The sequence below is a fragment of the Diorhabda carinulata genome, chromosome 4 (assembly GCF_026250575.1).
Source record: "Diorhabda carinulata isolate Delta chromosome 4, icDioCari1.1, whole genome shotgun sequence".
Lineage (NCBI taxonomy): Eukaryota > Metazoa > Arthropoda > Insecta > Coleoptera > Chrysomelidae > Diorhabda > Diorhabda carinulata.
The window spans coordinates 10,440,048-10,455,220 of NC_079463.1; the positions used below are offsets into that span (position 1 = coordinate 10,440,048).

The 15,173-nt window shown below is 29.9% G+C and overlaps 2 protein-coding genes across 5 annotated transcripts; one reads left to right on the plus strand and one right to left on the minus strand.

The window, feature by feature from the left end:
• Window positions 1-186: 186 nt before the first annotated feature.
• LOC130893115 (CTD nuclear envelope phosphatase 1) lies at window positions 187-8,303 on the minus strand. 4 transcript variants are annotated; one of them, XM_057798921.1, is made up of 6 exons: window positions 8,027-8,303; window positions 7,715-7,781; window positions 7,209-7,399; window positions 6,505-6,733; window positions 6,288-6,437; window positions 187-4,376 (listed from the first exon to the last, which is right to left on the minus strand). In XM_057798921.1, the coding sequence occupies exons 1-5, from the start codon at window positions 8,123-8,125 to the stop codon at window positions 6,292-6,294; spliced, it is 732 nt and encodes a 243-aa protein (XP_057654904.1). In that variant the 5' UTR covers window positions 8,126-8,303; the 3' UTR covers window positions 187-4,376; window positions 6,288-6,291. The 4 variants fall into 4 exon arrangements, with proteins under 4 accessions (XP_057654904.1, XP_057654903.1, XP_057654901.1 ...); XM_057798920.1 differs by having other exon boundaries at window positions 187-5,031; XM_057798918.1 differs by lacking the exon at window positions 187-4,376 and adding an exon at window positions 6,067-6,239 and having other exon boundaries at window positions 6,296-6,437; window positions 8,027-8,295.
• A 32-nt stretch (window positions 8,304-8,335) lies between these two features.
• Window positions 8,336-15,083, plus strand: LOC130893117 (eukaryotic translation initiation factor 3 subunit A). The gene is made up of 11 exons (XM_057798924.1): window positions 8,336-8,585; window positions 8,678-8,914; window positions 8,980-9,677; window positions 9,732-9,940; window positions 11,145-11,316; window positions 11,543-11,827; window positions 11,883-12,098; window positions 12,152-12,499; window positions 12,557-13,355; window positions 13,411-13,764; window positions 14,879-15,083. Exons 2-11 carry the CDS (start codon window positions 8,866-8,868, stop codon window positions 14,944-14,946), a joined length of 3,198 nt encoding a protein of 1,065 aa, XP_057654907.1. The 5' UTR covers window positions 8,336-8,585; window positions 8,678-8,865; the 3' UTR covers window positions 14,947-15,083.
• The last annotated feature ends 90 nt before the right edge of the window (window positions 15,084-15,173 follow it).

Consider the following 15,173-nt stretch of genomic DNA (forward strand, 5'->3'; position numbering starts at 1 on the left):
TTAAAAAAATTAAACATCAAAAACGTATAGAAACAGCAACTTTTCTATCGATTCAAAATTTTTCGTATCCCTTTATGAAAATTATGAATTTATTTTAACTCCATGCATTTAGAATAGCAAATAAAAGTTACGAAATCCTCATACTCTGCAATTTCAGGAAGGAGAAATAAAAACAGGATAATTTTAGTTTGGTCTGTTTTATTTCAACAAACAGTTCACATATTTATTGTGAAAGATTCACATTAGGTACTTCTTGTTCTAATTTCGTTACCAAAAGCTTAATATAAGCTCTCGGAGTAACTCATTGTTCAGTTTTATTGTATAAAGTGAAAAAATTACTTCTAGTATTCAAATAAAGGTACTGCTATCAATGAAACGTCCCTATTACTCAATATACTCATAATAATTAGCTCTAACTGAGTTACTCCTCGCTATATACAACTTAGAGTATCTTATTTCCTAAGTATGTATGTACAATTACATATTAAACAAAGAAAAAATAAAAAACAGTACAAAAAATGATTATTTACTAGTAAAACTTATTAAAAATGATTTTGAATTAAGATACAAAGTTATAGGAAAGTATAGAACAATTTTAAAGCAAAAACTTTCTTAGTTTCATCCAAAAATCACTTTAACATTGTTGAACAACCCTGTATATAAGTAATGGGTAATTTGGAAAATTTTATTTTCATTTCCATATTTTTCGCCATTTCCTTGTGCCAGATTTTGTCAAAACATAAGATTTTATTAATACTATAATATACTGGGTTTTCCATTTGAAAGTTAATATGAGTTTCGAGTTTACGTCCACCCTGTATACAAAAAAAGAAAATATTAACAATTTAATCCATATATTTCCTCGTATTACGAAACTCTGTTGGGTAAAATATATTCTTTTTCTCTGACGTACAGGAAGACACAAAACTTTGTATAAGGAAATATTTTAAGGTACCGTACTCAAACTTTGAAAAAAACATAATCGAGGGTGTAAATTGGATTTTGATCGAGCTACAAGCTCACCCAGGCCCTACTAAGGACAATACACAAGTTATTTCTTCATATACAGAGAGGCCTATGCTTAAAGGCAATTGATTTTTTTTATAAAATATGCTAAATATTCCAAACAAATTGAGTTGGAGAATTAAATAGAATAAGTAATTGATTTTCACGATCACACAAACAAACAGAAAGTAGTAAAACATACAAAAGGATGTTGCAGAACCATACCCTGATTAACTTTAGTCATAATAGTCACTTTTACTACATTTGAGATTTTATGAAAAAAATACGTTCAAATTTTTATAGCAGCATTAAACATAACCTCATACATACATACTGGTTTTGGACCGTAAAATTACGTCAATTGCTACTTCGGTGGAAAAAGTGGCTAATTACATACAAGGATTAACGTTAAAACGATTCTATAGTCCTAATGGATGTTTTACCACTTTAATAGGGGGGATAAATAGATTGTTCATTACACTTAAAAACTTAAAAAAATTGATCTGTTTCAAAGAGAGGAACTGGAAAACAACAAATAGGTCACACATATATATAGGTCGAGGAAAAAATGTAGGATGTGCCTCGATAAAAAACTGTTTCACACCAATTTACAGGTACTAATATAACCGTTTTTCGTCCTTGCCAGATAAATAATTATTACATTCTAATATTATGTACAAAGAAAGTCAATGTATTTTTTGTCAGAATCGTCCTTTTATTAACAAATTTGTCAAATATTTTTTTAAGAAGTAGTAGGAGAACTTTTATCAATATCTACATGTTATTCAGCTACGTATGTACATTAATTATACTTAAAAAATAACATCCAGAAAAATGGAGAAGAACATCAATTTAACATTCCAATCTAGTTGATTTTCTGATGCAGAAAATATTTTCTCTACATTTAGTCAATCTCTATAAATATTTGCACTTTTATCAGAACAGTATTTTTCATAGAAATTTTTATAAACAATGACACTGATAAAATAAACCCACTTTAGTAATAATTTATTTGAAAATAGGAGAAGTAAACAATTAAATATCTTCATAACGAAAGGGATGATCTCTATGAAACTGATTATTTACATTATATTCACCAGAAACGGTTTTAATTTTCATCCCAATCTAGTGTAAATGAACCAAAAATTGAAATTCATTCCTATTATTAAAAATGAGGAAGTCTTTTCGGCCTAACTTCCTTCACAGGCTTTCCAGAATTTCTAGCTATGTAAAAAGGCTCTGCCATTAGATTAAATCCTAGTATTTTCCTAAATATGCTGAAAAGAGCTTGAAAGAGGAGAGAGGTAGAGGATTTATCTTAGTTTTGAATTCAAGCCTCAAATAGTTACGGCTTCGTTTTTATTGGTATTTTGATGGAATTTTTTTCAATACTCTGTATATTATATTACTAAAATATACAAATAAGCATATATAAAATTGTTGATTAAATTTCTATAATTCGTTCGTTGATTACACCAATTATTCCCAAAGTAGTTCAAATGACCCGTCAGGGATCTATATTTATTTCGACAGAAATACAGCAGCAAAGGAATCCACTGAAATTTTAATATTTTAAAAGTTATCCACGAGGAAAACTTGAGGAAGCAGATTTTCCTTGACGCCAAGTTATAAAAAAATTAAATCCTAATATTTTCCTCATTGTGTTCAGAAGAGCTTAAAAGTTGCAGAAGATGTATCCTAGTTTTCAATTCAAGTATCAAATAGTTACAGTTTTGTTTTTATTGGTATTTTGAGGGAATTTTTTGAACACACTGTACACTTCATCACCAAAATAAGCATGAAGAAAAATATTGCATTGAAAGTTTGGAAATTCGTTCATCCTTTCCATTAGTTATTCCCAAAGTAGTTCAAATGAAACCGTTAGGGATTTCTGGAAATTCCAACAGAAATGTAGAATCAGTGGGTTCCACAGACACTGTAACTGTATAGTAGTTTTGATTTCAAGCCTACGTTTTTATTAGTATTTTATTGAATTTTTGGAACACACTGTATACTATGCGATTTACGAAAAAAAAATTGTATAAAACCAACTACAAAATTAAGATATACTTGACATCAAGGCCTTGGAATTTTTTATGGCAGTTTCATAGAAATCAAAACATTGTCATGAGCAGTACAATTTAGGTACGTCTAACAGACAAAAAGGAAATTAGTCAGCTAAATTAAAGGCACATACAAACACATTCCAAAAGAAACATAAATAGTGTGTTTGTATATAATTTTATTTTACTTTTATTTTAATATTTACTTGTTTTTTTCCAGGTATGACAGAAATGTCAATTTATACTAATTATATAATTGTATGTGAAAAAATTTACTATCTAAACAAGATATGATTAAAAAATATATATATATATATATATATATATATATATATATATATATATATATATACATAAATCAGAAGCAGCTATAAAAGTTGTTTTTTAAGATTGATTTATACAAGATTTTCGAAAATTTTGATAGGAAGTTATAAGAAATGTTTGGAGGGCAGTAGAATGAAATTAGAAAATTCTTGAGCTGAAATGCAACAATTTTTATGTGAAAAGAAACTTTACTACAATGATAGTCCTGTTAAAGTGAAGTTAATACAAAACATCAAACTACAAAAGATAAAATCAAAACTGCACACTTGAGGGTTTACTACAAACTTTAAAAGATCCATTAATATTAAAAACTTTTATAAACCATGTTCAAAAGAGTGGATACAATTATTGGACCAACTGTTATATCTAATTCTATATATTGAGAGCTGTTTAATTTCATTTTATGTTTATTAGACTATTCATTTTTGCCTTGGGTTCAATCCAAAAATATAAATTGATACAAATTAAGCATATAACATTGTAAAATGATGTTTTTATATTCGTATTTGTTTCTATTTAACCAAATATAGTAGAAACAAAGTTTTCTAATGTAATTTTTATTGCATCATAGTATAATTACGATTATACTACATATATACAATATAGATACATTTCTTATCTAAAAAACATCGATAAAGTTTTTACAAGTAACCTAAAATAAATATATAATTAACAATATAAGGAATTAGAAAAGAAACTAAAAATTATCTATATCGATGGTTTAAATAAAATTTTTTTCACTAAATCCCCATTGTAAAAATTATTGACTAGGACTAGAATATAGGCCTCCTTAATCATTATATTTGATTATAAAACAATTTGAATCGAGTGGGGGTACTCGATCCATACCTCAACAATAATAACTCAAAATTTAGAAATTTAATAAAGAATATACTTAGTGTTTTGAAAAAAATGTTCAAAATCATTTTAAACTCTAATTGATAGGTTTTTGGTAGGGTTCAACTGAATTGTGCCATTTAACCCCTGAAAATAAAAAAAATTGTAGAAGACTTTTTTAGGTGAACTATAATATCTGATACTTTAGGATGAAACTTTAGGATTAAAATGTGATATAAAAATACTGATTATAAATTTAAAATTTGAATCAAGACAGAAGTTTTTAGTACACACAGTATACTATGTTCCCAAAATGTATAAATAAACATGAATAAAAAAGTTGTTGAATTTAATTTTGACAAATTCGTAATTGATTCAATCGGTTAAATCAATGATTCCAAAGTAGTTCAAATAAACCCTCAGGGATTTATGCAAATTTCAATCAGAATGTAGAACCAGTGGAGTAAACTGAATCGTTAAGACCCTAAATTTGAAGGTTTTTGGTATGATCCAACTAAATTACAACTCTCAGCCTTTCGTAATATTAAAAAAAAAGTTCATTTGAAATATAAAGTAAATTATATTATCAGATACTTTATGATTAGAATGTGATATAAATATACTGATAATGGATTAAAAATGTTATCATTTTATTTACTGATATGTGGACTCAATGGGGTTTGTTATACATAATATACATATTAGTTTCGTTCCTAATTCTACAAAAATAAATTAAAAAAGAAAGAAAAAAATCCATTAGGAAGTTGGATACTATTTGTATGGTTTCGCCCGGAGTGTGTACCTGCATTTAATTCAAAATTTACAAAAATAAATGATTTGTAAGTAATGGAATAATAAAAAAAAATAGAAGGCCACAATGAGACAGTAAATCAAAACAAAAAATATTTATGTATATGAAATATGAATAAATGAGGAACCATTTGTTATTAAAATTTTAGTCTATATTTAATTTTATGCTTCTAAATATTTTTGATTTTAGGTCTCTTAAATTATAAAAGAAACTAATTTAGGAGACCTAAAATCAAGAACATTTAGAAGCATAAACATATCAAAAGGTCTAAGAAATAAGAAATTAAAAAAAAAATATTTAATTTTATAGAGAAAGATAATTAGACAAAAATAAAAATCTATTAACAGAGAAAAAAATTTACATGCATTTATCCAATTTTTTCAGAGTTGTACATTCTACTGAGTGTTAGATCATTTTTGTCTGATATTATTTCAAAAATTCTAATTTATAGTAATTTTATAAACAAGTTAGGCTGTAACCACTAACCATAGATACAATTTGTAATGAACTGAATATTTTTCCACTGATTTTGGATATACACTAGCCTATAATCTGAGGGTCCATTTGCTATAAACTGAGAATATTTCCACTGACCTCGATAGTTTTACAGCAATTTAGACTCCAACCACTGATCAGATATACAATTTGTAATGAACTGAACATTTTTCCACTGATTAGGAAGGTTTTTCTGCAAGTTAGACTCTAAACACTGATTGGACAGACAATTTCTAATAAACTGAACATTTTTCTACTGATTTTGGAGGTTTTTCCATATGTTAGACACTAATAATTGATCCAAGAGTTCATTTGTTTTGGATTGTAAATATTTCCAATGATTTTGGAGGTTTTCCATATGGTAGACACTAACCTTTGATCTGAGGATCAATTTGCTATAAACTGAGAGCATTTCAACTGATTTTAGGAGTTTTGCCACAAATTAAATAAATTTTAAAATCTATTTCAAATATTACTTTTGAATTTGATCAAACTATCTTTCCCCTAATAATTGAAACAGCCAAAAAGATCGATCTCAATAATTATATTAATGATTACATATTTTCTGTGATACACGGGATACTACATTCACATTATCATTTGTATTTCGAGTCAAGTCGAACTCCTCAACTCTCGTAACAATACTATCAACAACCTTAAATTCTTTCATAGGCAACGTACTCTTAGTTTCACTGCTCAAATTGCTGAAATTATAATCGTCTGAATAATGAAAAATGTCAAAAGAGACTCACCTATCTACCATAGCCTATGCAAATGTAGATTTCGGGATAATACAGATCTGACATCAGCCGTAAACCTCAAAGCATCAAGCACTGGAAGTAAATTGAGTAGGGCTATGTCAGTTGGATCAGAAAACCAAGATTTTATAGGAATTGCATTATCTGAAATTATAAATCACCTTTCAGTTGGAATCCATCCCTGAAAAAATATTATTTGATGTATATTTACCTGGATAAGCTCTATAAGCTCCAGGGCTATTATCTAAAATAAAAACACTCGATAAATCATTGCATATGGCACTTAAATCTTTAGTGTAAGATCCCAGTTCCGGTGTACAATGCTGTCTATAAAATCTCCTCTGTAAAATTCCACGACCCCCATCCAACCTGTCTGCCACTGCAGCACCGTATATTTCCATACTGGCTGTAAAAACTACTAACTCGTACCATTGAGAAACCTAAAATATTGAAACAATAGTTTGTTGCTATATTCAATAAGAATTAATACTCCATAACTGATTATATGGTTTTTCCAATTATTTTTTTTAATATTAATAAACTTTTTATTTAGATTCAGGTACATTTTCTTTACAAAACCAAACTTAAATGATTTATTTTAAGCACATAAAATGATAACAATGTAGAGGTGATACAGAAAAACAAATATTAGCTTATAGCAGGAAATTATTATTAATAGAATGAGATAATTGAAATATAAAGCTACAGAAAGGAAAAACCTCATAAATTTTATATTAAAACACTCTGTTTTACATCTCACAGTCAAAACTTATTTCTAAAGTACTAAGAAAATCATACTGTACAAAATAAATGTGTCAAAGAATCTGTGGGTCATTTTTTATTAAAAACATAGGATTATTGTTAAAAAAACATATTTTATTAAACATAAAAGTGAAATTTAGCTAAAATACTTACTATATCTAAAAAAAAGTCGACGTGTGGTCTCTTATGCACAAAAAATCGAACAGGATGCCTATCAATGACCACTTTCAATACAAAATCTGGAGGTGTACCGGGCCTTACTGTCTGTCTTACCACACCATCATGATGTGAATGTATCAGCGTTTCATCCAAATCAAGAACAAGAACTTTTCTTTTAACAATACCTACAAGTGTATTCAGTAAGAATAACCTGTTGTATGTTCCAATCTGTTCTATTTCACGCAGGATAATAATAATAAAAATAAATGTTTAACAAGAACAAGTTATTTACATAAAATATCTATAAAAATATCAATTATCTACATACGTATGCATAACATTAGTATATCTACCTTGTAATATTATTTGCAATAAATGATTTTTAAAATATATGTATTTCACTTGAGATAATGAAAAATATATTGGAGAAACTTTTTTATTTTAATAAATCTTATCTAATAATTTACAAGAAACATAAATAAACATTTAATCTTACTTACTCAGCCTATGTCTTGATAAGGGCGATAGAGGGAATAAATCGTATTTTACTGACTGATGCTGAATTACCTAAAAGAAAGCAAGTATTTTCGTTTAGTTTATTCAGAATAAAATATTGGAAAAATGCCAAGAAAAAGTTTGCCAGAACTTTATCTCATATATATCATTAAACGAAATGAGATAATACTTTAAGTACTATTACTTTATATTCGTAATTTACAAAATGAAACTCACTCGAAGATGAATTAAAATAAAGAAGAAAACCATTTCATATAATCATGATATAATTTTATGTAGAAACTTAAAATACTTACAGCTCTTGTCTGTTTTTTTAATGTGTAACATAAGCATGTCCAAACTCTGGAGGCTATCAGCAAAAATGCCCGAAGTCCCATCTGTAACTGCTTCCACATCGGAAAGTGTTTTATAACACCACTCACTAAAGTTCAACGTTTTTCATATAGCACATACAATTTCAAAAAAAGCTATTGATAATATTATCTAATTACATTTTATCATTTTTCTCCTTAAATCATCAGCAAACCGCCATTAACATCGACCCAATAGTACTTTGATGTTTGACAGTTTTGTAAAGTTAATTTTGGCAACAGAGGAAAGTGATTAGAGTTTAAGTTGGCAATCTTGAGTTGAGACGCGTTATATATAATACGTAAATTAGTATAATTTTTAGAAATATTAAATAAATGTTAGTTTTTGACAAATAGAATTTGTTAAAAATATTCATAAAAATTGATAATATAGCATTACAGAACACTAATAAATCACTCTACTGTCAAAAAAATAAAAAAATTATTATTCTAGATATCTGTTGATATTTTAATAAAGTTTTTTTAGACGTCGAGTTGAGATCTGGTAAAAGAATCTTCTTTTAATCGAATTTAGTTATCCTTCAAACTGTTTTTGTAGTAAAATTTTATATTTTAAAGCATTAAATTTGTTAATAGTTATCGACTAATTGAAGGGATATCAGAATCAGAAGAAGAGAGCATTTCCGGTGAGATACATACAGGTTATAGCAGTTCCTGCCATTTTGTCTGAATTTTGTCTTGATTGATACTTGACGAAATTCGCAGATTATTACATTGTTTGGTTTGCTTTAAATGTGAGGTGAATTAAGATATAATATATCACGATGGCAAGATACAGTCAAAGACCTGAAAACGCCTTGAAGCGTGCCAACGGTAAGTCGAAAACGGAATACCACATATGGAAACCTTACTACTGCAAATAAATTCTATTTTTACAGAATTTATTGAAGTGGGAAAACCAGCTAGAGCACTCGATACTTTACAAGAGGTATTTCGGAATAAAAAATGGGCGTACAATTGGTCAGAATCCGTTTTAGAACCTATTATGTTTAAATATTTAGATCTTTGTGTGGAATTGAAAAAGTCTCATATCGCGAAAGAAGGTCTATTCCAATACAGGAATATGTTTCAATCAGTTAACGTCGGTTCACTTGAGAATGTAATACGAGGATATTTGAGAATGGCAGAAGAAAAAACTGAAAATGCAAGAGAGCAATCCACTCAAGCGGTTATCGACATAGACGATTTAGATAACTTGGCAACTCCCGAAAGTATCTTATTGAGTGCCGTATCCGGAGAAGATGCTCAAGATCGTTCGGATCGTACTATTCTCACCCCGTGGGTTAAATTTTTATGGGAATCATATTGCCAATGTTTGGAACTCCTACGTACCAATGCTCACGTGGAAAATTTGTATCATGACATCGCTAGAATGGCTTTCCAGTTTTGTTTGAAATACAACAGGAAAACGGAATTCAGGAAGCTCTGCGATAAATTGAGAAAACATCTTGAGGATATTTGCAAGTTACCTACTCAAGTAGCTAATGTTTCAATGTCGAAACCCGAAACTCAGCAACTGAATCTTGAAACCAGACTACATCAACTTGATTACGCTATACAAATGGAATTATGGCAGGTATGTTGAATAAATATAAAAATTATACCTTAATTGACCGAATTTTATCCCTAGGAAGCGTATAAAGCCATAGAAGATATTCATAACTTGATGAATCTTTCCAAAAAGAGTCCTGTACCCAAAACAATGGCTAACTATTACCAGAAATTGGCTATGGTATTTTGGAAAGCTGGAAATTATCTTTTTCATGCTGCTGCGCTGTTCAAACTTTTCCAATTGTCAAAGGAAATGAAAAAAAATATAACTCCAGAGGAATTGCAAAGGTAATTATTAAAATTTCACAATATATTTGTTAAATTTGTTATTTAAATCACTATTTTTTTTATTTTTCAGTGTAATTAAATACTCATAAACTTCCCAACAAAATATCAAAAATAATTGATTATTTGGTTAAAACTTTTAATAATTGTACTTAGATTTCTTTTACCAAATTTAGTTTGTTATTTCTATCTAAAATGAATTTTTTTTTTTTTGGAAACAAAATGAAAAACTTCCACTACCACAACCTCACACCCTGAAGACTAATACCTTGATCAGAGAAGTACAATGTTTCAGTGACCCAATCTTCAATTTCTAGAACATTAAAAAAGTACTAAGAGACAAAATAAAAGCGAAAAGCACTAGATCAGGACTGTGATGTGTTACTGTGATAAATTTAGACCGATTTTTGCAATTTGGAACACTTCAACCCCATTATATTTAAGAGAGTAACTACATTTTACCAGCATTGATAACCCCTTCAAGGAGCTGTTGGATTTCTAAGACTTTGACCTTCTCGGGCGTGCCTATATGCAAAGGACTGCTCATTTTCATGGATGGAAGCAACCATGTCTAGTGATGAATGGTACCTGAGCCCTATTCTTCTCCTTTTTTCTCGATGGCTCTGAGCAAACAGAGACCACGGAACCGATTTCCCCAAAAGCATTGGTGTATACTGATGTTGAAACTCTGACTAGACAAAATCAGTAGCACAGAGAAAAAAAGGGGGGAAAGGAAGGCCAAAAATTCATCAAAAGGATCAACACAAAGCTCCTGTTCAGCTTTTTGAAGGACATCGTTCATTGTTAATGTAAAATGGGGTATATCAGAAAGAACGCCCTCCCCCCATTCTACTATGAATTACTAAAAGAATTGCTAATATCACAATAGAAAAAAAGTTTTAAGAAAGTTCTCGAATCCGCTCTAGCTGATATTTGGTTTGTTATTGAACTAAAATTCAATTTCTTTATAAAATTGCAACTTAAATACAATAGAATAAAGAAAACGATGCCAGCTTTTTTAGTATTTTTCGTGATTTTTGATAGAATAGTGGTTAAAATTGAAAGTATTAGAAAAAAAAGTTTTATTTTGACCATAATATGGTAATTTTTCACTCAGATTTGTTACAATATTTTTTAATACTAAAAAATGCAATTTTTCCTGGAAGTGTATTATTTATTAACAAACTCTTTTATTTGTTACATAAAGGATGGCGTGTAGGGTCTTAATAGCTACTTTAGCCATTCCACTACCATCAGCCCATCCGGAATTTGATAGATTTATCGAAACTGATAAATCCCCATTGGAAAAGGCCCAACGTTTAGCTGTACTTTTAGGACTCGTTCAAACTCCAAGTAGAGCTAGTCTCCTCAAAGATCTTGTAAGTATACTGCATTTCAAATAATTTTGCATCCAAAATTGAAATTAAATGTAAACAATTACATTATATACTGTAGCTGTAGCTAGGTTTTCAGTAGTTACTCTTTTGAGTGTATTGACCCTTGGGTTGGAGTGTCACAGTAAGGTCTCAACATGAATGAATCTTTTGACAGACTTTTATTAATTTTTTTCCATGAAATGACTTTCAAATAGTGTCATCGTTTTAGGTACGTGTTAACGTAGTTAATCTAGCAAGTCCTCAACTTCAAGAGCTGTACAACTGGTTAGAAGTCGATTTTCATCCCTTATTATTATGCCAACGCGTACACGAAGTGATTGTTTCACTTGAATCTGAAGATAATTCATCTTTGGAGCAATATGTACCAGCTTTACAAGATGTTACTCTGGTTCGATTAGTTAGACAGATTGCTCAAGTTTATCAAACCATAGAATTTGCTAGGTTACTACAAATCGCTAAATTCACTACCCCTTTCCATTTGGAAAGACTCTTGGTGAGTTATTAGGTTTTACTGAAGTTCTCAAGTTGATTATTCATTTTTACTCTAGGTCGATTGTGTTAGACATAACGATATGCAAATCAGAATCGATCACGGAAAGAATTGTATTCATTTCGGAATGGATTTAAGTGAAAGTCAAAGGGAGGATAAACCGGAAGGTCCTACTTTACAAGTTATGCCCAGTGAACAAGTCAGAAATCAACTTGTTAATATGTCAACAGTACTAAATCAAGCCATACAAGTTATAAACCCCAACAAAAAGAAAGTAATACATTTAAAATTAATTATTTTTATTTTTTAATTATTAATGTTCTTTAGGCTGAAAGGGAAAAAGCAAGAGCTATAATGGTACAAAATTACCACGAAACTAAAGTTAGAGAACATCAAAAGATTTTACAAAGGCATAAGATCATCGAAGACCGAAAAGAATACATTGAAAGATTAAATACAGTTAGGGAAGAAGAAGAACAAAAGAGATTAGAAGAAATGCAAAGACAACACATTCTCGCCGAACAGAAACGTTTAGATCAAGAAAGGGAAGAAAGGGAAAGAAAAAGGGCGCTTAATGAAATACAACAAATCAAAGATAGACATTTAAAAGAAAAATTACAACAAATTAGTCAAACGGGACACGGGCAGAAGATACTAAAGAAATTAGATGAAGATGTAGGTTTTTAATTATTATTATTTTTTTTATTTCAAATTAAATGTATTCAACTTTAGGATATAAAGAAACTAGACGCAGATCAAATAGCAGCAAAAGAAGCGGAAGAATTACAAAAAGAACGCAGAGAACTGCAAGCGAAATTGAAATCGCAAGAAAAGAAAGTGGATTATTTCGAACGTGCTAAACGTTTAGAAGAAATTCCTCTGTTGCAAGCTAATATGAAAGAACGTCAACTCCAAGACCAAAACTTCTGGGAACAACAGGAAAAAGAAAGAATCGAAGCTGCTATCGAAGAAAGAAAACTAGCAGTAGCTACAAGAGACCGACTTTTACGCATGAGAGCCGATAAAGACGAATTCATAACTAAACTGAAGAAAGAAAGAAACATAGTTTATGAAGATAAACTGAAAGAATTTGAACAACGTCTATCCGACGAGAGAAAGAAAAGATTATTGGATAGGAAACAACAAAGAAAAGAAGAAAGACGTATACGGTATTTGAAAGAAAAAGAAGAAGAGAACGAGCGCAGAGCGGCCGAAAAACGACGACGCGAAGAAGAGGAACGTCAAAGAATCGAGGAACAATTGAGAAAGGAACGCGAAGAAAAAGAAAGATTGGAAAGAGAAGAAAGTGAAAGAAAGAGGAGAGAACATCAAGAGAGCTTGGAAAGAACAGCGGCTAAACAGAGAGCTAGGGAAGAAGAAATCGAAAAGAAACTGGCTAAAGAAAAGGAGATTGTCGGTGATAAATCGAAGGATTATTGGAGGAAGGATACTTCGAAGAGGGATGCTAGTTCTTGGAGGAGCGGGGAGAAAACTATAGCAGATGAACCAAAAAAGAGCGAAGTCTGGAGACGTATGTATTTATATTAATTATTGGTTAAGTCTAAATAAATTATGTTGTTTTGTAGCTCGTTTTCGTGCTGCTCAAGAAGGGCAATCAAAGGACAGTTGGAGATCAGAAGATAAAAAAGATGAAAGACAAGAGCGTGACGATAAACGTGACGAACGCCGTGGTGGTTACGATAAAAACGATAGATTTGGAGATAGAGATAGATTCACGAGAGATAATAAAGATCGAAGAGATGATAATAGAAGAGGAGGTGGTGAAGAAAGTTGGCGTTCAAAGACTGATGACGAACCACCCAGAAGAGCTCCTATAAGAAAAGATGGTCCTTCGGACGCTTGGAGGAATAAGGATAACGATCGTAGAGACGAACCGAGAAAAGACGAAAGAAGAGGAACTCCGATGACCAAAGAGAAACGTAAGTGGTTAACTTTTATTTCTCTCCAAGTGGTTCTTATCAAACTAGGGAAATCTGGTATCAAATTCGAAACATCAAACTGTTTATTTTTAAATGATTTCCATTATTTCCAAAGTAAAATTATTTCAACAGGATCAAAAAATTAAATGGTACGAAGACAAAATCGATAGTAAATTCTATGGTAAGGATTATAAAAAACCGATATTGACAAAATATAATGAAGATGTACTAAAGAGCAACATTTATCATTTAAAATTGAATGAAACTAGAAACATAGTATTAATATAGAAGAAAATCAAAAGTTATGTTTGGAACAAGTGTATAAGTATGATAAATATTAATAATTGTATTAATATAGAAGAAAATTAAAAAGAATGATTGAAGAAAGTGTAGAAGATGGGAAACTATGATAATGGTATTAATATAGAAGAAAATCAAAACTTATGTTTGGAAAAAGTGTAGAAGCATGGAAATAGTATTAATGGTATTAATATAGAAGTCAAATAGAGAAAGTTTAGAGGGGTAGTACAATGTACAAAATAATACATAATACAGTAGAGAAGTTAGGGTAGAAAATAATATTTGGATCTGGAAGATCAGTCATAGACTACATTTTCATTCTAGAAGTTCAAGATAACGAATTAAACATAGTGTAAAATCTGTAACCTGCTTAATTATAATCATCTCAATGGGACTTCAAATAGATCATCATGAAAATTATAATAAAACCTAATTGTTCCCCTGGATTTTTACTCCTGTTCACCAGTAGAAATGTGTAAATGAGGATTTGTCTTTAGCTTTTGTTTCTTCTGTTGGTTAATTTTTAAACTAAAGCACCATAAGCTAAGATATTGTAATAATAATAATGATTCAACACTACTAGCTGAGTTGCTTGGCACAAAAACTCTCAACCCTCTTGTCGAAATGGATCAGCCCCAATAATCTATCTCTACAACTTTTTTTCAAATTTACCACCTTAATTATCTCCATTTAATCAAAAAATTATTGTCAAATTTATTTTTTAGATTTATTTTCTAGAATCATAATCACTGGACGATTATTTGTTGTTTTTCTCGAAAATTCTGGCTCAAATTTACTCTATTTTGGTTTTCAGCTATCCACCAACAATCCTCGCAGCAAGAAGGTGAAGCCGGGTGGTCTCAAGTAGTGAAAAGGCGTTAACTGTATTGTTAAGTAGAGCATAGTATATTCAATATAACTGTTACTTTTTATTTAGTGGTTATCACGGAAAAATGGTAGTAATTCATTAGTTTTTTGGTATTCTAGCAAATCTGTGTAATAAATCATCTTAAAAATTATGTAATCTATTTTTCCTCCTCTAAAAAATTCGAAAATTACAAAATTTGGGGGCGTATAAAGACTGATTTTGAATTATTTGGTCCTCGTCA